Here is a 17,117-nt window from a genome sequence, read left to right as displayed (position 1 = left end):
ATGCAGAAAAGTTAATAAAGAAATGCAAGTACCTGCTGCCCTCTGAAGTGCCTTACTGGCTAGTCTTGATCAGAACAAAATTTCTAATTCTGAAATGGGTAATGTCTTCACTTAGAGAAAAAAAAAATGGGTAGATTTATCAGTATTTGCTGAAGAGCTGGCTGAGGAGACACATCTTTAAAACCACCATATTCTTGTTCCTGATTCAGCTCTTTCCCAGTGTAAAATTGCCACGGAAGTTTGTCACTTTTTTTGGGGGGGGAAGAGTAATACCAGATTGTTGCCTGTTTAGCTGTCTATCAGTATGTAAGATGAAATTAGCAAAAAGACATAGCCTTGAGTGGAGTGGAACAAAGAAATTAGAACTTAATCCAAGCTACGTGCTGTGTTTGGATTTTTTATTATGGCGCATAAAAGTAGTGACTTTCTGATTACACTTCCATAAAATTCATTAGGATTGCTTATGTGCACTAGTTGGTGAGTGTAAATTATGTATGTGTAAGTGATCTGGACATCAGAAAATAGGCAAGGCTACTGTTGAAAACCAAAACCGAATAAGCAGAGGTATAAAGAATCAGAAAGCTGTGTGATGACTAGCTCTTTTTCACATAACTTTAATAAATAGATGATAGAATGGATGTTTCTTTCTAAACGGAATTGTATTTAAGTATCTTATTTTACGCATTAAAATATTTTCAAGCAGTCATTTTAATAAATAAAAATACAGTAGATGTTAGTTTTAAAGCCCATATAAGTATACAAAGAAGAATGTACTAGGTACAAAAGGTTTTATTTTTTTAATCTCTGGGTTCATTTGATATTTAGTCATATAGAGGATGGTAGCAGTTTTTCTGATCAGCAGAACCCTAAGACACAAATGAACCATACAGTACATGCAATTTATCTGCATTGCTGTAAAATAACAGTAGGGCTTCCAGGTTATTTATACCTTGGTTTTGTTCTTGTTTATTTATTGTTTTTAAATAAATAATGGCTTTTCAGGTACATAAGAGGAAAGTGTTGGGGGGGGCTTTTTACTTTTTTAGCAATGCTTTACTTTGACTTCTATATATTACTGACTTGTGAAATCTGTAATCCCAACGTGTCCTCAGAATGTACGTGTTGATATTTTACCACCTTTTTTCTTCAGGGGGTTTTCTATACTGCAAAACTGTTGTCTATTTCCAATTGAAGTTTCTTGAAACACCTCCAAAGCAAACTAAAACTGGAAACCCTATCCATCACAAAAATACAGATTTAAAAAGAGAAGAAAGTAACTTTTTAGATTTTTCTATTGCATTGTGTTTGTAGCTTTTCTTAAGAATAATAATTAATAGGGAAAGTGTGCTTACTAAAATCTTATTCATTTGTGAGAGTGGTCAGAATGCATGAAATGGAAATTGAGATTTACATTAACAGTTCGAATCAGTAATATTCATATTACTTGGGGGGGGGGTGTTGCCTATCTCATCAGTGCTTGCCCTAATCCTTATTACAGTAGCTAAATAATTTCCTTTAGTGATTAACCTTATTTCAGAGGTCTGGTCTCAGCATATGTATTTGCCAGATAGGAAGTGCATCACCACTGGATTTGCTTGCATTCCATCGAGTACATAGTTTTTTCAAAGATTTCTTCCCTTCCTGCTCAGCTGTTCATTATCAACCTCTACTCATAGAGTATTAAAGGCAGAATACAAGATTAAGATAAAATTGTTTTGATTTTCTGTATTCATCAATAGGATTGCTTACATAGGGTGGTATAGAAAGATGCCTATTTAAAAAATAGATGTCTGTTTGGCCTCTATTGATTCTTGAGCTCTCTTTTAAATTTGAAAACTGTATAAAGTTTCTAGAAACTTAGTTCAATACAAGCAACACGTGGGAGAGTTTGAAGTCCACTGCTCAGTCTTGTTACTGACAACTTCTGGAGTAGAAACTTCATCTTTTATGTGTATAGACTGTGCTTTACATGTTGAAAAGAGATTTCTTCAATGCTTTCCCTCCTGTGCATAATGGTATGTATCATTTATTTCAGGAAAGTACTTGCTTGTTCTCTAACAAGCATTTGCAGTTGAGGGTGGTGTCGTTACTTGCATTTGTATGATACATTTCAATCACAGCAATAAGTGACCTAAACTTTTTTCTGTATCGCATCAGATATAAGCCACCTTGTGTGACATTGGCATATACCAAGTTTTCTGTAGTTTTAAACTAAGGAGATTATTGCATAAATTACAGCAGGCCATAATAAAGTTGTCTGAAGCCAAATGTTAAGAACTTGGAGAATTATTTTTGAGTTGTGTCAATTGACATGTCAGTTAAATGACTATAGAAAATTAAATCTTTGATACCAGTGTGGTAGTGTCAATTTTTCTGCAAAACGTAGTGAAAAAACTTTCCAGATGTCACTTAGTTCTGTAAGGATATATCTAGTGAAAAATACTGTAAATGAATTTGCCTTTTTTTTTTTCAGATCCAAGTTTCGTGTGCGTGTATACACACACATACATACATACACGTACTTTTTTTATATATATATTTTTGTATATATATAAGATCCCTTAAATAGGGAGAAAAGCCTGTGAAATAGTTTTTATTTCTGGGTTAGAAGACATTTTTTGTTTATTCTCATTTTCCCTTAAAAACACGGAAACAATTTGAATGCCTTCAGTTGATAATGCAGAGGTGCAGCACCTTGAAGTAAGCAGAGCAGAAATTTTCTTAGGATGTGTTGAGGGCTGTGTGCCTGTAGCTCTTCTTTGGGTGAACATGGGCCAAATTCAGAACCCCTCCAAGGGCTTAAGGATTTTCAGAGAAATTTAAAAACACTCAGGCACCCAAAAAGTGAAGTTGCTGTTTGTGTGATCTAGCTAAAACATTGAGTAACTTACCAACTCTGTGAAGAGGCAGTACTTTACCCCATTCAGAAAAGACATCTCTTGACTGAGACAGACAAATTAGGTCATGCACAGCTTTGTTACAACAGGCTCTAAACAGTGTTCTGCACAGAAGTGTGTTTTTAATACATGTAGCAGGCAGTAAGAGAATAGTGCGATAGTTGGCATACAGCTCTAGTCCAAGTGCTAGCCCCTCTCACAAGAGGATCCTTGCATTAGGAGTTGCAGGTGTAGGTCTCTCTTCCCTCTGGGGTGACTTTCCTAGAGGACAGTGCAGAGAAGTGCTGGAACTTCAGAGGAGCATCACAATGATACAGATCAGCAAGAGGCAAATTAAAATTAGGCAGAAATTCACAAAGAGCTCTTGGAGCCTTTGGCGTGCTTGTGGGTTGACCTCAATAGTTGAGGCTCTCCTCAGAGCAGAGCGGGTTATGTATTGGACCTTCTCCATGGCAACAAGAAAGCAGAGGGCACAAATCAGAGGTTTTAGGAGTGCAGGAAAGAAGAGAAGTTGTCAGGAACAGTGCAAAGTGCCTATTATCTTCTCTTTTTGTTTTAGACAGCCTTTGTGGAGCTGGGAAAGCAGGAAAGTGAAGAGTTAGAAATGCAGAAGTAAAGTGCTTTGTTGAGTGCAAATGGAGATTGTTTTAAAGTTCTAAAAAGCCTGAAGTAAATAGATTGCCTTTACAGTGTTTTTACTTTAAAACAGGATTTTTAAAATTTTGGTTTTCAAGTTTAGGTTTGTGCTGTATTGTGCATCTCCTCCTGAAGGCTACTGAGCACTTGCCTCTTAGGAGTGGTGAGGAATTGTAAAATGGAAATTATGGATATGTGGGATTTACTCACATCATTGCTTTAGATCATCTCTCCATCCTTCACAGTCTGTGAAAAGGCCATGGCTGATTTACCTCCCACCCCCCCATGCCTTATTTGTTCAAGCACACATGAAAGCCTGATGATATGGCTAGAGTCACAGACCTTTCAGCCAGGAGATCTGGATATTACTGCTGGCTGTTACTGACCCAGGCAGATAATCTGACTTACCGGTACCTTATTTTGGAAGGGAGGAAAAGAAATCTTGTTGAAGGATTTCCATTCCAAGTAAAAATTCTTTATGGTGCGTAATTAAAAGCTAATGCATCACTGCTATAGGGAATTTTAGTAGTATATTTCTAAACAGACAAAACAGAGTAAGGACTAATTTTTTTATATATATGTAGGACCACACAAAATTTAGGTGCAAAGGCAGAAGATTGCTATGAAGAACAAAATAAAGCATGTATATAACTTTGTCTCTTAAGTAAGTGTTTTATTTCAAGTATATTTTCCGCCTTTTTAGTGGCAGATGGAAGCACAGGGTGTCAGTTGTCTTAAAACTCCCAGTAAGTAGTTGCAGTGTAAAAATGCTCCTCTACAAACCATCCATGGCAAGAGGCTGGCTTTGATATATGCTTGCTTAGCTTATGGCAAGGTGGATTCTATAGGTGCTATCACAATGCAAAAAATTGGTTTTCAAGATGATGATGAAATACACATCTCTCAAACTTTGCTCCTAAAGCTGCACTTGCCCCTAAATGTTTTATGAATTTGTATCATGACCATATCTTTGACGGAAGACCTCTCCTTGTCATCTCTTCCTTTTTTTTGGTGGGGGGGGAGGGAATAAGTGAAATTCTTGTCTACTCATATGCCACATAAAGGAAAACCATTGCTTAGATATCGGCTGCCCAAATTACATGATGATCCTGAATGAATCTTTGTTGTCCACGAATTTGTCTTTACACATGGCTAAAATGGAAAAACCTTAAAATGAAACAGAAGTGTGTTTCAGACTCTTTTCTTTTTTTTAGTCCCTCCATGTGGGGCTGTAGAGTCAAATGGTGCTGTATGAGCACAATACGTGTGCTTTCAGTGCCAGTGGCAGCGTTGGTATTTAAAAAGAGACTTAAAAGAAACCAGATTACACATGGATATTTTAATATCTTTAGAGGATTCCATGTGATGACATCTCCTCCTAAAATTGAACTTCAGATTTTGTTATGTTTTGAGCTATAGTTGATCTTAACTTTATTGCGAACAAAACACACACCAGGAACTTAACTTTCATAGTGACTATAATTTTTCAGCTTTGTTTGACTTTATGCTGTACCTGTTTTTGTCTATTTAAGCAGTTAAAGTACCTGCCAAGTATATTTTGCTTAGCTCTTTGCTGGTCACTGTCTGCCCTAAGTGCAGTAAAAGCAAGACATGCACAGGAATTCTCAAGTGACTTTGCTGAAGACACATTCATTCTCCCAGCCCAGTATGGGCTGGGGTGCATTGGGCTGTTTATCCTCTTGTAGACAAGGCACGGTAGATGAACCGCTAACGGATTTACACTAGTACGGAAAAGTTTGTGTAACTAGCTTGTGTGATGGACACTGCACAGAGAACAGTATTTCCTGCGGATGACTTCATCACAACTTGTTATGTCAATTTTTAATGCGGGGGTGTGCAGCCTGTGGTCTTTGGGCTGAGTTACCTGCTGCAGCAACATATCCAGCTTTTTCCAGGCTGCTGTATTTCTTGGGGCCCTCAGGACTAGAACAGCATGAGTTTCTACCTGCGTATATGCACAAGAGGTCCATTTCTGTGTATAGCATTAGATTTACTGTGCACATGCTAGCACCTGCACTGCTGTGTTGCTACATGTTTCTCTTGCATGACTCAGGGGGTAAGGACCTGGGGCTTTGAAGTGCTTCCGTAAAAGGCAGTATTAGCTGGTTGGGCATCACAGATGCAAGGCCACCACAGGTGAGGAGAGATGGTGAGATCTCTTGGGGAGGGAAAAAAATTATTCTTCCCTTTGGAATGAGTGAAGGATGTTGCTAAGGGAGCAGGCAATAGGTCAGAAGGCTCAGTGGAGCTGTCATACTGATGTTAGCTGTTTGAACATTACGTTACCAGACAGGTGATAAGAAAGGATCTTAAAAAAAGGAAGGTAGTGTAAGTTAAAATGTGTACCTTTTATGGCTGGAAAATGGTGTAGAGAAGGAATGAGGAAAGGTCAAAACAGAGTAACTTGGTTTTCTTGATTTAAAAGCTCATATGGAATTGGAAATTTTTAAAACGCCTACATGTTGTTTTACCTACTAAGCCTGTCTGTGGGAGAAGTTTTCTTATAAGCAAAGGAAGCAAATTCTGTGTCTGTATTTCAACAAGTTTGTCTTTACAAGTGCATGGCTTCAACTAATAAACACATACCTTGCTTGTTAATCCTCCATGGTGCTGTCACCCACCTAAAGTGTGCATAAAGAGAAACAGATTCAGTAACACAGCTGCATATGGGTGGCTATCAAGGTCAAAATGGACAGCCTAAAAAATAATTACACTGAGATGAAGGCTGATCATTGCCAGAAATAGGAGCTGTTCTCTGCTGTTTGGTCCCCTGTCTGTGTTTTAGGTCAATATTAAGAAGTATTATGCATGCACGCACTACTTCTTGAAAGGAAAGTGGAGCAAAAGGGCAAACTATATTTGACCTTTTTTCAAGAGAAACAGTGTAACTCATATGTGACAAGACCGAGTATTGCACAGGAGGAACTGTTGGCTGCATTGCTATGCAATTGTGTGTTTAATCCAGTGTTGTTAGTGGACGTGAAAGGCTCGTCTTATGCACACCACGATTCTGCATGAAGAGGTCATGTGGCTGACCCTGTATGTTACTGTGTAGGGTATCCCCTACACCTGATGCCCTAGAATGAGTCACTGATCACAGTTACTGCTTCCTTCTTCACTAACATGTGACTGTTTCCCTCATTTGTATTAGGTTATTTTTATCTTTGTTCCTGGGTGTCCTTCACAATGGGAGGAGGTATGTGACCAAACTGAAAACTGTGGGCCACGCGCGTTCCTGGTGCAACTGCATTGACTCCACTGAAGTCACATGGGATAAACTTGGCTCCTTTGGAAATGCCACAGCAATTTTAGACACAGCCTGTTTCCTGTCATACGTTTACTAAATGCAGCAGTGATATCAGTGGAATAGACGAGGTTTGACATATTTGATTTGTCGCTGTCCCATAAGACCAAGTGAAGCCCTGACAAGGCATTGTTAAAAAGTAATATTGCGTAACAGTCTCTTGCATAGATTTTTACAATGAGATGTCCCCAAAACCCAGTAATTCAGTTTCCTCTATTGAAAATAAATGTCTTAATAACCATAAACATAGTGATGCAAAAAGTACCATCAGGTTATGTGATTCTTGGTCTAGTACGTGTTTAGAACTGTTACTAAAAATTACCTGGCCTAAGAAATTCCTGTAGCTGTTTGTGCGAGCAGTATGATACTCCTAGGCGGGAAGAGGCATCCTCTGCGTGTTCAGAGGAGGTAAGTTTAAAGATCTGTGCGTGTAGTGCCAAAACAAAGAACCCTGCATGCAGGACTAAATGCTGTGAGTTGAACTGAACCTGGAGCCCTTTGTTACCATTGTCTGTGGATTGTGTGGCCCCCAGAGGAGAAGACATTGCAGTTTTAAAGCTCTGCCTGTGCACAGTAGCCGCAGTTGATGCGTAAGCATGCTTGTCATCTTCGCTGGCTGCCCTGTGTTAATGTATATATCTTATTCCAAGTTGCATTGCTTTGTTTTGAACCCTGCTGTAAAATACCTCCTCATCGGCACTGTGGAGTCACTGCAAGTGACTTGAGTGCAAGTGACTTCAGACTTGAGACCTCCAAGTCTGAAAAAATCTCCTTTTTTTTTGTGTGAGGAAGATGAGGGGTGAGAAGGGAGTGAAGAAGGAAGCAGTCTGAATTAACTCTAGAGACCTCTACAGGGTCTCACTACTGTCAATTTAGTTCGGTAAGTAAAAGTTTCCAACAATAAAACAGAAGTTGCTTACAGGTTTTCAAGTACAGAAGTGATTTATAGAGGTATGTCATAATTTGTAATTTTTGTTCTTTTTACAAAAAAAATACATAGTATGGAGGTGACTTGCTAGGATTTACCCCAGCAGCTGGATTTTGTATTTACCTATGCTAGGGGTGCAGAATTCTGTTGCTTATTCTGATTTTAGGCTAAGAGTTGCAGTAGGCAGTTGTGTCAGTGAAGAAGAGTATTAAGGATATTAGCCAATTCAACAGCTTGACCGCAGAAAAAGGAAAGTTGATTTTTTTAATTTGTTTCTTTTTTAAAGAAAAAAGCATAAAAGGGGAAAGAAATGGCTAGAGGTCGAAAACAAAGACTGGGATGGGTGAAGGCAAGAATGCAGACAATAGTGCAGGAGAGGACAGATTGAGGGAGGAAAGTAGAAGAAGAAAATGAGCAGAGGAAGAGACTGAGAATGTAGAAAGAGCAAGGAATTGCACAAGGGGAAAGAGAAAACTGCAACTGGAGTACATTAAGTCATTGAAGAGAGGTAGAGACTGACTTGTGGCATATAATGTCATTTTTTTCAGGCACATGCAGAAAACATTTCCTTGGGGTGGGGGGAAGAAGCAGCTATTCAGCTCATAGAGTTTGGGAAGTGCTGGTAACAAGAAAAGCAAACTCATTTTATCCTTCTTTTTACCTTTTGTTTTAAAGTCTGTTTTATACTGAAGTGTCAATATTTTTCATGTGTTTGGGAGAGGATGGGGAAGGCTCACACTTCAATTAGATTCTTTTTTTTTCTCCCCCTCTTATTAGTTCATTCCTCTTACAGTCTTCCTTTTGACTAGCTGTAATGTTTTCAGTGTTCTAGAAGCAAGATTGCCAGTAAGAGCCTTTACCTGTATTTCAAGTCCATGAGAATGTGAAAGGTGTAGATACCAAGAAATTACACTGGTGAATAGTTGAACACACCAGGCTTGGCATTTTGGTTTTTGGAAGTTATCCACATATCTTGTGGATACTTGGGACTTTTATCTGTGTGCTGGTCCGTTAGAGTAGCCTGGGAGCTAATGCTTTGGGCTAGTTTTTAACTCTGGGTTAAATTCCCTGCAACTGCTGCAGGACTATGCAGTGGGACCTTGGGCAAGTGCTTCAGCCTCCATACTCATCTGTTCCCCTAATCAAAATACAACATATAATAACCACATACTTTTTCCCATCTGTTGGTATGATTTGCCTTTTACGTAGTCATTTTCTTTTAGGAAATGAACTCCTTCCTCCACTGCACACACTGAGTAACTAACACCTTGTAGTTTCAAGTTGGGTTTTAGGTTCTGGTTGTTTGTATGACACTACTTATTAATAGGAAATGGGGTAAGTGCAATTTGAACTGAAGTAAAAATTGAAATACATCTAGCATGTATAAAAGGTAGAAGTGGAAGGGAATGTTGCAAGTTGTGTTTTTAACCTTTTTAGCAGCTCAGGGGACAATGACATGGCATTGATTGAAAGAAGAATATAGTAGATAAATTCAACTTCTGAGAAGTAACTTGATGCCAGGAAAGTCCTCTTAAGCCATGTATCAGTCTCTAGAAAGCAAAAGCAATCTTCCAGTTCTGAAGTGTCTTGTAGTTTAGGGAACATAATGTTACTTTCCTGTGGGATTTTTTGTTTCTCCAGTTGGCATACGTTTCTATTCCTAAATCAAATTACTCTTAAAGCAAATAAAAAGCTGTTCCTATAGCTGTGTAGGTGTATCCCATACAATTTTTTGTTTGCTGATGGTCTGAAAAAATCAGTGAAAATCACCTTTATGCTATCTGATTACAAACTGATTTTAATGAGTATTGTACAATGAAGACACTATATTCCTAACGTCTTCAGAGAATGAGAAATAAATGCAACTTTTAAAAATAGAAATGTGGTATATACATAAATCTGAATCTCTCTAAATACATCTTGTCTTGACAGATGAGTGGCAAAAAACCATAGAACTGTTATTTGCTGTAAATTAAATGCAGTGTTTCACATCTGAATTGTAACACTTGTCACCTGCTATGTAGTACATGCTTCTGTCACGACTGTTGGCTGTTGTTACTCAGGTTTGGATGTCTGTGACGTGGGATGTTACCAGTGTGAAATTTTTAGATTTAACTCAACAGCTGAGCCACACTGTCACCTACTTTAAATTACCTAACTCTGTGACAGGATGGAATTCAGATGAACAGGCGTCTAACCTGCTGTAGCTATGGATGCATTCTAGTAAAGAGCTGCCTACAGCAGTTAAGTTTCTATGTGTATGTTCAATCTGTATGTGTATGCATAAACTCTGTCTTTTTAAAGGTGTGTGTATGCAGTGTATGTGTTAGGAGAGAAAGATTCTCTGCGTGGTAGAATAAATCCAAGCTCCTCTCTTCACTAGAAAAATACATTTTATATAACTTCAGCCTTGAAAAAAGTCTGTCTGTCTCTGAGAATCTTCTTGCTCATCGTAGGCATTGGTTTGAAGGCACTGGGAGGTCTGAAGTGCTACTTCTGCCTACTGGAAACAGCTTCTAGAGAACTTCATAACAGATTGTTTGCCTTGTGAGTAACAGGACGTCCGGACACTTCCAATACTTGTCTATTCAAAACTGGCACAAGGCTGCTGAGCACAAAACCAAGCACCTGCATATATTTTTGCATATATTTTTACCGGTCAGTAATAGGAAAAGGAATTATGTGTGTCTGTTCGGTAACAGAGAAAACACATCTCACAAAATTAAGGTCTGTATTAAGTCTGTCTTTTCTAAAACCAGAACCTTAAGTATACATAAGTAGTAAGGTGTAAATTGATGGAAGGGGGGGGAACATGATTATAAGGAGGAGAAATTCATTAGAGACCTACATATTCATTAATCATATTCCTTTTAAAAATATTTGTATATCTAAATATTAAAATGTCCTTTATGTGACACGTTTCTGTCTGAGATGCACTCTTTTTTTTGTTTGCAGTGACTTTAAAGCTGGGGTTGTATTTTGTTTTACAGTGTGTATGTGCTTCCCTTAGTTGGAAATAAATGGATTACTTTATGCATTTGAAATTCGGTTCATGATATTACAAATCCTAACTAAATTATTCATCTGTTGTTAGAAGCATTCTAGGACGAATTTGGCAGTTACAGTGGCCAGCAGGAGAAAATAAACCTTTAAAGGAATTCACAGCAAAAATGCTGTATGAATTCTGTAGCTTTAACTGCAGTTTGAGTCACATGATACAATTTCAGTTCTAGTACTGCTATAAACTGCTTAAATTTTTTAATTAAGGGTACTTTTTCATCATACAGCAAAAAAAAGGTTTGCTTTCTCAGTGTGTTAAATCAGAAAAATGCTTTTCTGTGTTAAATGGTGAAAGAGCTTTACCTTTGCTGGGCTGTGGATAGGCAGCTTTGGGGAAACAAAAGTGTCTCTACAAAACTTCAAGTGAATTACTCTTTTTGTGGATTTTGTATTAAAAAAAACCCCAAAAAACAAACAAAACATATTAAATTAAAAAGGAGAGACAAAGATCTGAGGAAAATGATGAAAGCTTCTCACCTTCTGGTGTAATACTACCTGTATAAATCATCTACCCAAGGACAGCTAGTGTCCCATCAGCACATAGAAAAATCTCAGTTGCCTTTATTGTCCCTAAAATATGTCCCCCACAGCATTATATGTTTGACTCAGAGCTGTAATGCCTACATTTCCATATTTTTGATAAACAATTATAGCCAGCTGTTAATTTGAGTAGAGGAGTTTTTGTAGAAAACTACAGCTACAGTGCCTTGCTGTAAGAATTAAAAGCATAAAAGAAGAGAGGTTCCTTACCTCTGATGTGACTGTTAGTAAAGCACAGAGGAGCCTGCTCCGGGCTGTGGGAAGTGTCTGTAGATCTCTGGCAACTTGTCCGAGTCTGTGACCAAGTTGTGGGAACAATTGAAGTAGGTTGAGGGGAAAAAATAACAAAAGTTTCAGAGGCAGGGCTCCCGGTGTCATTCAGCAGCTCACAAGTTGTGATTGGTCCCATTTCTGCCTTCTGACACAGGCAGTTGCTCCTCTAAACTTGTTCGCAGCAGTAATATATTAAACATGGGCAACAACTTTCCTTGTGAAGGGAACCATGTGCCAGGGACACCACCCGTGCAGCCACAGGATGAAAGAATCTGGGAAGCGGCACACTTCAGTGGGGTAGCAAAGGGAGCTGCTTGCTTACACCCTGCCTTTTCTTAAACAAGAACTTAAATGGGAGTTTGTTCAGGGAGCTCTTTTGGATGAGTTATTTTTGCTACAGCAGTGTTTCTTCATTATAAAAACCCTAAATCTCTAGTGTGGGTGATCACATTTCATATGGGCTTTTGACTTGGAATGATTTTCTTTTGTACAAGAGGTTTCTTAAACTACACTTTCAGTATATGTAGTTTTGATAATTCTGTTACACAGTTGGTATTCAGTTTACACTGTATGATGTGTGTTTTCACACATCATCTTTCTTCTGACAATGCTTGAAGTGAAGTAATTTCCCTGTATTTCAAGACTCTTCCAAACTTTCAAGTTAATTTGTGGGCTAGAGGATTTTTTTTTCTCTACATAAAATCCGGCATATATAAGTTCATCTCTGAAATTTATCATTCCTATGTAATTTGAAGTATTTACCTTTCCTTTAAAACACCCCCCACCCCCCCCACCCCCCCCCTTTTTTTCTCCCCCTCCCTCTTTTTGTGGCTGGAAACTGTCCAAGTGATTTTTGAGAATGTTCTGTTTGTTTGGATAGGAGTAGCAGCTGGATGCTACTTTGCAGGTTATCTAATGTATATTATCCTGTGTTGGGAAATGACAAATGAGACCACAGTGCATATATGGAGTAGGTTTTGTGCATATGGGAAGTGGAGGATTTACTAGATGTGAAAGGGTTGAACTGTTGAGTGTGTGAGCATCCAGCATCAGACTTCATATGTGGATGCAACTGACAGCACATGCCTTTTCCTGATTTGGAAATTGCACGCAAAAATACAGCTCAGCCTAACTCCGAACACTTACACATCCAGTTTTGACAATAATTGTTTAGCATAGATTAATTCTTGGCTTTGAGCAGGAAACCAGACATGATGGGGCTTTTTGTTTAGTTTTTTTCATTCCCTGTAAGCCCTGCTGTGATACATGCTGCAAACCAGAGATACGAAGAGCTTGGAGGTGATGTACCACCTTGTTTCAAATTGAGCTCCATTTTTATTTTTGTAAATAAGGTTTAGCTCTTCTGCAAAATTGGTTATAACATAGTTGAAGTTAGAAACTCAGTTTTAATATAATAAATCTGCCTGCTTTGTGTTATCCTTTTAATATCAAACCCAGGAAATTTAGGGTTACATATTTTGGTTGAAAGTTAATTGAATATCTCCACAGTGAGGAGTGATAGTTCTTTACCAGTACAAAGGATTTCATAATTTACTTATAATGTCATTACTAACATTATAAATCTATCGCAGTCAAGCAAACTGTTCAGCCTTTTTATGAGGGGAGTTTCATGTTTTTATTGCGTTCTGTCATCCAGCAAAAGTAGTTATCATTGCATTGTTTGCTTTTTGTAAGACGTAATATGAAACTTCTACTAATGAAATTCACCGCTGTACTTTGTTATTCAAGTCCAACACCCAGCACTGCAGTAGCTGTGGTGCCAGTTCCTCCCTTTTACCGAGTCACTGTAAAATGATCATGTTATTTAGTTACTCTATCCCAAATTCTTAGCTTTTTTTGTTAGTGAATTGGACCTAATCATCATTTTGGAGCTTTTTAGAAATGAGGTGTCTTAAAAGAATGCTGATTTTGTTTGTGAGCTGCTGACACAGTCATAGCTTAGTCGTCTTTTTAAAGAATGATACTTAAATGTTCAAGGTAAGGCATTAATAAAAATATTAGTATCTCATCGGAAATATAATGCATGCCTTCTGTAAATGTCTAACATAGATAAGAAATTTTAAGATTGAAAATACATTCATTAAATAACAATAACATGCACAAATTCAGACCACATGGTTGTTGTAGATCTTGTATTGATGTTGTTTCTCTGACAACAAGCTTGTTTGGGTACCCTCTCTTGAGAACATTTTTCTAGTTCAGTTTAGTATCACTCCCTCGTGTAACTGATGGGGATTTTGGTGGGGTTCCGAGGGAGATGCCAAAGTGCTGCTCACAGGACATGTCAGTCTGGCAGGTACAGACAGTATATATGAGCACATCATTGTACTGTTTGATCCACCCCTGGGTGAAAGGGTCCAGACATGTGGATATCAGAAAGGAAAAGCTTTAAAAAAGGAATCTGTGTTGGAGGTTCTGGTCTGCTTTATTTTGTTCTGGGGAACAAAAATGTGCAGCTGTTGCTTGCTTGACCTTAAATGGAGATGATCTGGGTTTTCTCCAGTGGGATTAGAAATCTGCCACCAGAGCATGTTTCTTCTCATAAATTTATTTAGAGATCCGGTTGATGTTTGGGATAATGTCCAAAAAGAGACGTGTTATACTTCAGCATACCAGCTCCTTTATTTAAATAATAATAATAAGGCTTCTGTTCATACTGGCAATAATTTCCTGGACTATTTTTGCCTTTCGTGTTCTAGCTTTAAAATTCCAGCTGTAAACACTGGCCACCTGTATAACCTGTGTAAAGAGTTTGAGATGTCAGTATCTGGTCCGTTGATAATCCATGACTGCATAGAAATGAACCATAACCCAAGCCCAATTATTTATAATACACAAGTAAAGAAATTCAGCAGTAAGTCTGAGTAGTCAGGTTAGTGCATTATTTCATGGTGCTGCTCCAGTTTTCTCTCATACTGCAAGTGTACCTTTACAATATCACGCTGCTAAGGTTCTTGTGTTGGCATGTGTTTGGTTTAAAAGTAACTAAAAATGAAGAGAAGAGAGAAGCGGATGCTGCCACAGATGTGCACTGGTTTGTGTGTGTAGGAGGAACAGAATAGCAGATTTTGGTATTGAAGCTGAACACTGGAATGAGATCTTTCCTTTTTGTAACCAGTATTTTTTTGGCCTGATTCTGAGATGCTTCCTGCAGCATGTGTGGTTGCTTGTAGCCATCCAAGTATCAGCAAACGTGGCTTATGAGACACTTTCTGCTGATTTCTGCTAAGGGAAAGGACCCAGCTAATGTATACTTCAGTTACATTTGTACTGCATGTCTAATGCAACCTAAAGGGAGATGGGAGTTTTCTTCTTCCTTGTAAAAATACAGGAAAAGCAGTGTTTTCAGCTGGTGTGAACAGCATTCCAGATTGACACCAGGTAAGGAGATAGCCTAACCAATTTGGAGATAGTAACGTTTTTTTATGCCTTCTTGCTTGAATTTGATAATTTATGACCCATATGTTTGTATGTTTTACCTGATGCCTCCTTTAATGCTTATCTGACTTCAGTGATTCTCTCTCACGTCTGGAATCTCAATGGCTTTTGGATGTATGTGGACGAAGTTGCCTTTCTGAGGCTGCAGGTTTTCCTGCTTCTACAGTGAGACTTACAGTCTCTGTTAGCATTATAGGAAACAGCTCTGCTGAGAGATCTAGGCTTTGCGTCGTGTTATTCTCCTCTAGGACAAGAAGTGTTTACTTTTCCTAAACATTGGACAGTCATTAGATTAGTTTGATCTGCACATTCTGTTCTTCATTAGAAACAAGGTGAACTTACTTTTTGAAGCTGCAACTTGTGAAGCGTACCATTGCAAAGTGATTAAAAAAACTGTACAAAATAAATTAATAGAAAACTATACAACTTGGGCTGAAATATTTCTCGTTTTGGGAATGTTGGAGGCTCTGGCAGGACTAGTCATCTGATTTGTTACTAACCGAAGACATTTTCAGAAAGGTCAGCTTGAATGTTTTCATTTCAGTTGCTGTTACTGGCATGAACTTTTAACCATTAAAATAGACCACAGGGCTCAGAAGTGTATAATGCCTGTTTACGGTCTTTGGTGCTTTGACTCAATGTTAGGAGAGAAGTAGGGGAACAAGAAATTTTGCCTGGCTCTTGTTCTGAAAATCCACCGTGGCCTTCCTCTTCCCATAGGCAGCACTTATTTCACTTGGAGGCAACATAGTTAGCACAGACTTGACCCATGTAGCTTTTGTATTTTGCAACAAAATATTGACAGCACAAAAAGCCGTGCTCTTTGAAATACCTGGTTGCTTTCATATCAGTGAAGTGTACTTCTCTTACTAGATTAATGAAGGTCAAATAATTGAATAGTAGCAGTTAATTGCAATGGTGCAAAGTGTCTTCAAAATAGCAACATGATATAGAATAGGAAGTTTGGTGATCTTCATTACAGTGGAAGGTTTTTTATTTCTATGAAATGCCTGGGAGAGCTTTATTTTGGTGTTTACTGGTGTCCTCAATTGGTTAAGCTGAACAATATGCTTTAGGTGGTGTGCTGAGATCCTTATACCTAAGAAACTGTGTTGAGTGTCTTTGAGATAAACTGTTCTAGGAAGCACAGAGATTAGTTGTGTTACTTGACATGTTATGAGTGATGGATGAACGGCGGGACAAAGGCATATGAAGGAGAGATAAAGTTGGAAGACCATGTTCCAGTTGCCAAGTGGTGGTGCTGGATTATCTCCACTTAAACAGTAACTGCAGAATGGAGGAGAAACGATTGGGGTTTAGATTTAGCTGCTGCCTATCTTCAGCTGAAGGTTGTCCTAACAGAAATGCATAAACATTGCCCAAATGATGAACACATTAGCAGCATTTAGAAGCTGAAGGATTCTCTTGTGCAGAGTATTGCAGTGACCACCCTCACGTAGTGTGGAGGGGGAGCTTGTAGACCAGTGGCCTCAACATCTTGCCTCACTGGGATCTTCATTCAGATCAACATGGAGATGGCGTAGATCAGACATTTAAAGGGTTTTTAGGCTAATTTTTAGTTGGTCCTACTTTGGGAAATGTGAACCAGAAACACTTACCTTTCTCTTGGTTGGTGTTACAGAATGACATCTTTCTTTTCTTCACTTGTTTCTTCTGCCCATTGCCCTGCCTTTTTTTTTTTTTTTTTTTTTTTTTTTTGGAGTGGCTATAAGTAAGACTTGCACAATTCCCATAGTGAATGTCAGGTATCTATCTCTTCCTTTCTTTGTTACATGCAATTCATAGCTAAAACACTAAGGTATTTTTTTTTTTTTTTTTTACTTCATCAGAAATCACTGAAGTTTATTTAAATAGCAGAATGTCTTTTCCCTCTTCAGAAATGAAGTGCTGTTTCACAATTACATATGCAAGAAAGGAATCCTTTGTTTTAAAAATAAAATATTGTTTCGATCCTAGCACCCCAGAAAATTAAGATCCC

At 38.2% G+C, this 17,117-nt stretch overlaps 2 protein-coding genes across 2 annotated transcripts in view; one reads left to right on the top strand and one right to left on the bottom strand.

Moving 5' to 3' along the window:
* Nucleotides 1-17,117, top strand: part of CEP85L (centrosomal protein 85L) — a 124,908-nt gene that overhangs the window by 58,927 nt on the left and 48,864 nt on the right. The gene's annotated exons all lie outside the window — the stretch shown is intronic.
* Nucleotides 586-11,827, bottom strand: PLN (phospholamban). The gene is made up of 3 exons (XM_076333483.1): nucleotides 11,597-11,827; nucleotides 6,141-6,175; nucleotides 586-3,471 (listed from the first exon to the last, which is right to left on the bottom strand). Exon 3 carries the CDS (start codon nucleotides 3,346-3,348, stop codon nucleotides 3,190-3,192), a length of 159 nt encoding a protein of 52 aa, XP_076189598.1. The 5' UTR covers nucleotides 3,349-3,471; nucleotides 6,141-6,175; nucleotides 11,597-11,827; the 3' UTR covers nucleotides 586-3,189.

This window comes from Aptenodytes patagonicus, chromosome 3 (genome assembly GCF_965638725.1).
Source record: "Aptenodytes patagonicus chromosome 3, bAptPat1.pri.cur, whole genome shotgun sequence".
Lineage (NCBI taxonomy): Eukaryota > Metazoa > Chordata > Aves > Sphenisciformes > Spheniscidae > Aptenodytes > Aptenodytes patagonicus.
This window is presented reverse-complemented; position numbering and strand designations above follow the sequence as displayed.

What these genes read in the sequence shown, in the direction of transcription:
- PLN (XM_076333483.1), bottom strand. Translation starts at nt 3,348, where the DNA reads ATGGAGAAGGTCCAATACATAACCCGCTCTGCTCTGAGGAGAGCCTCA.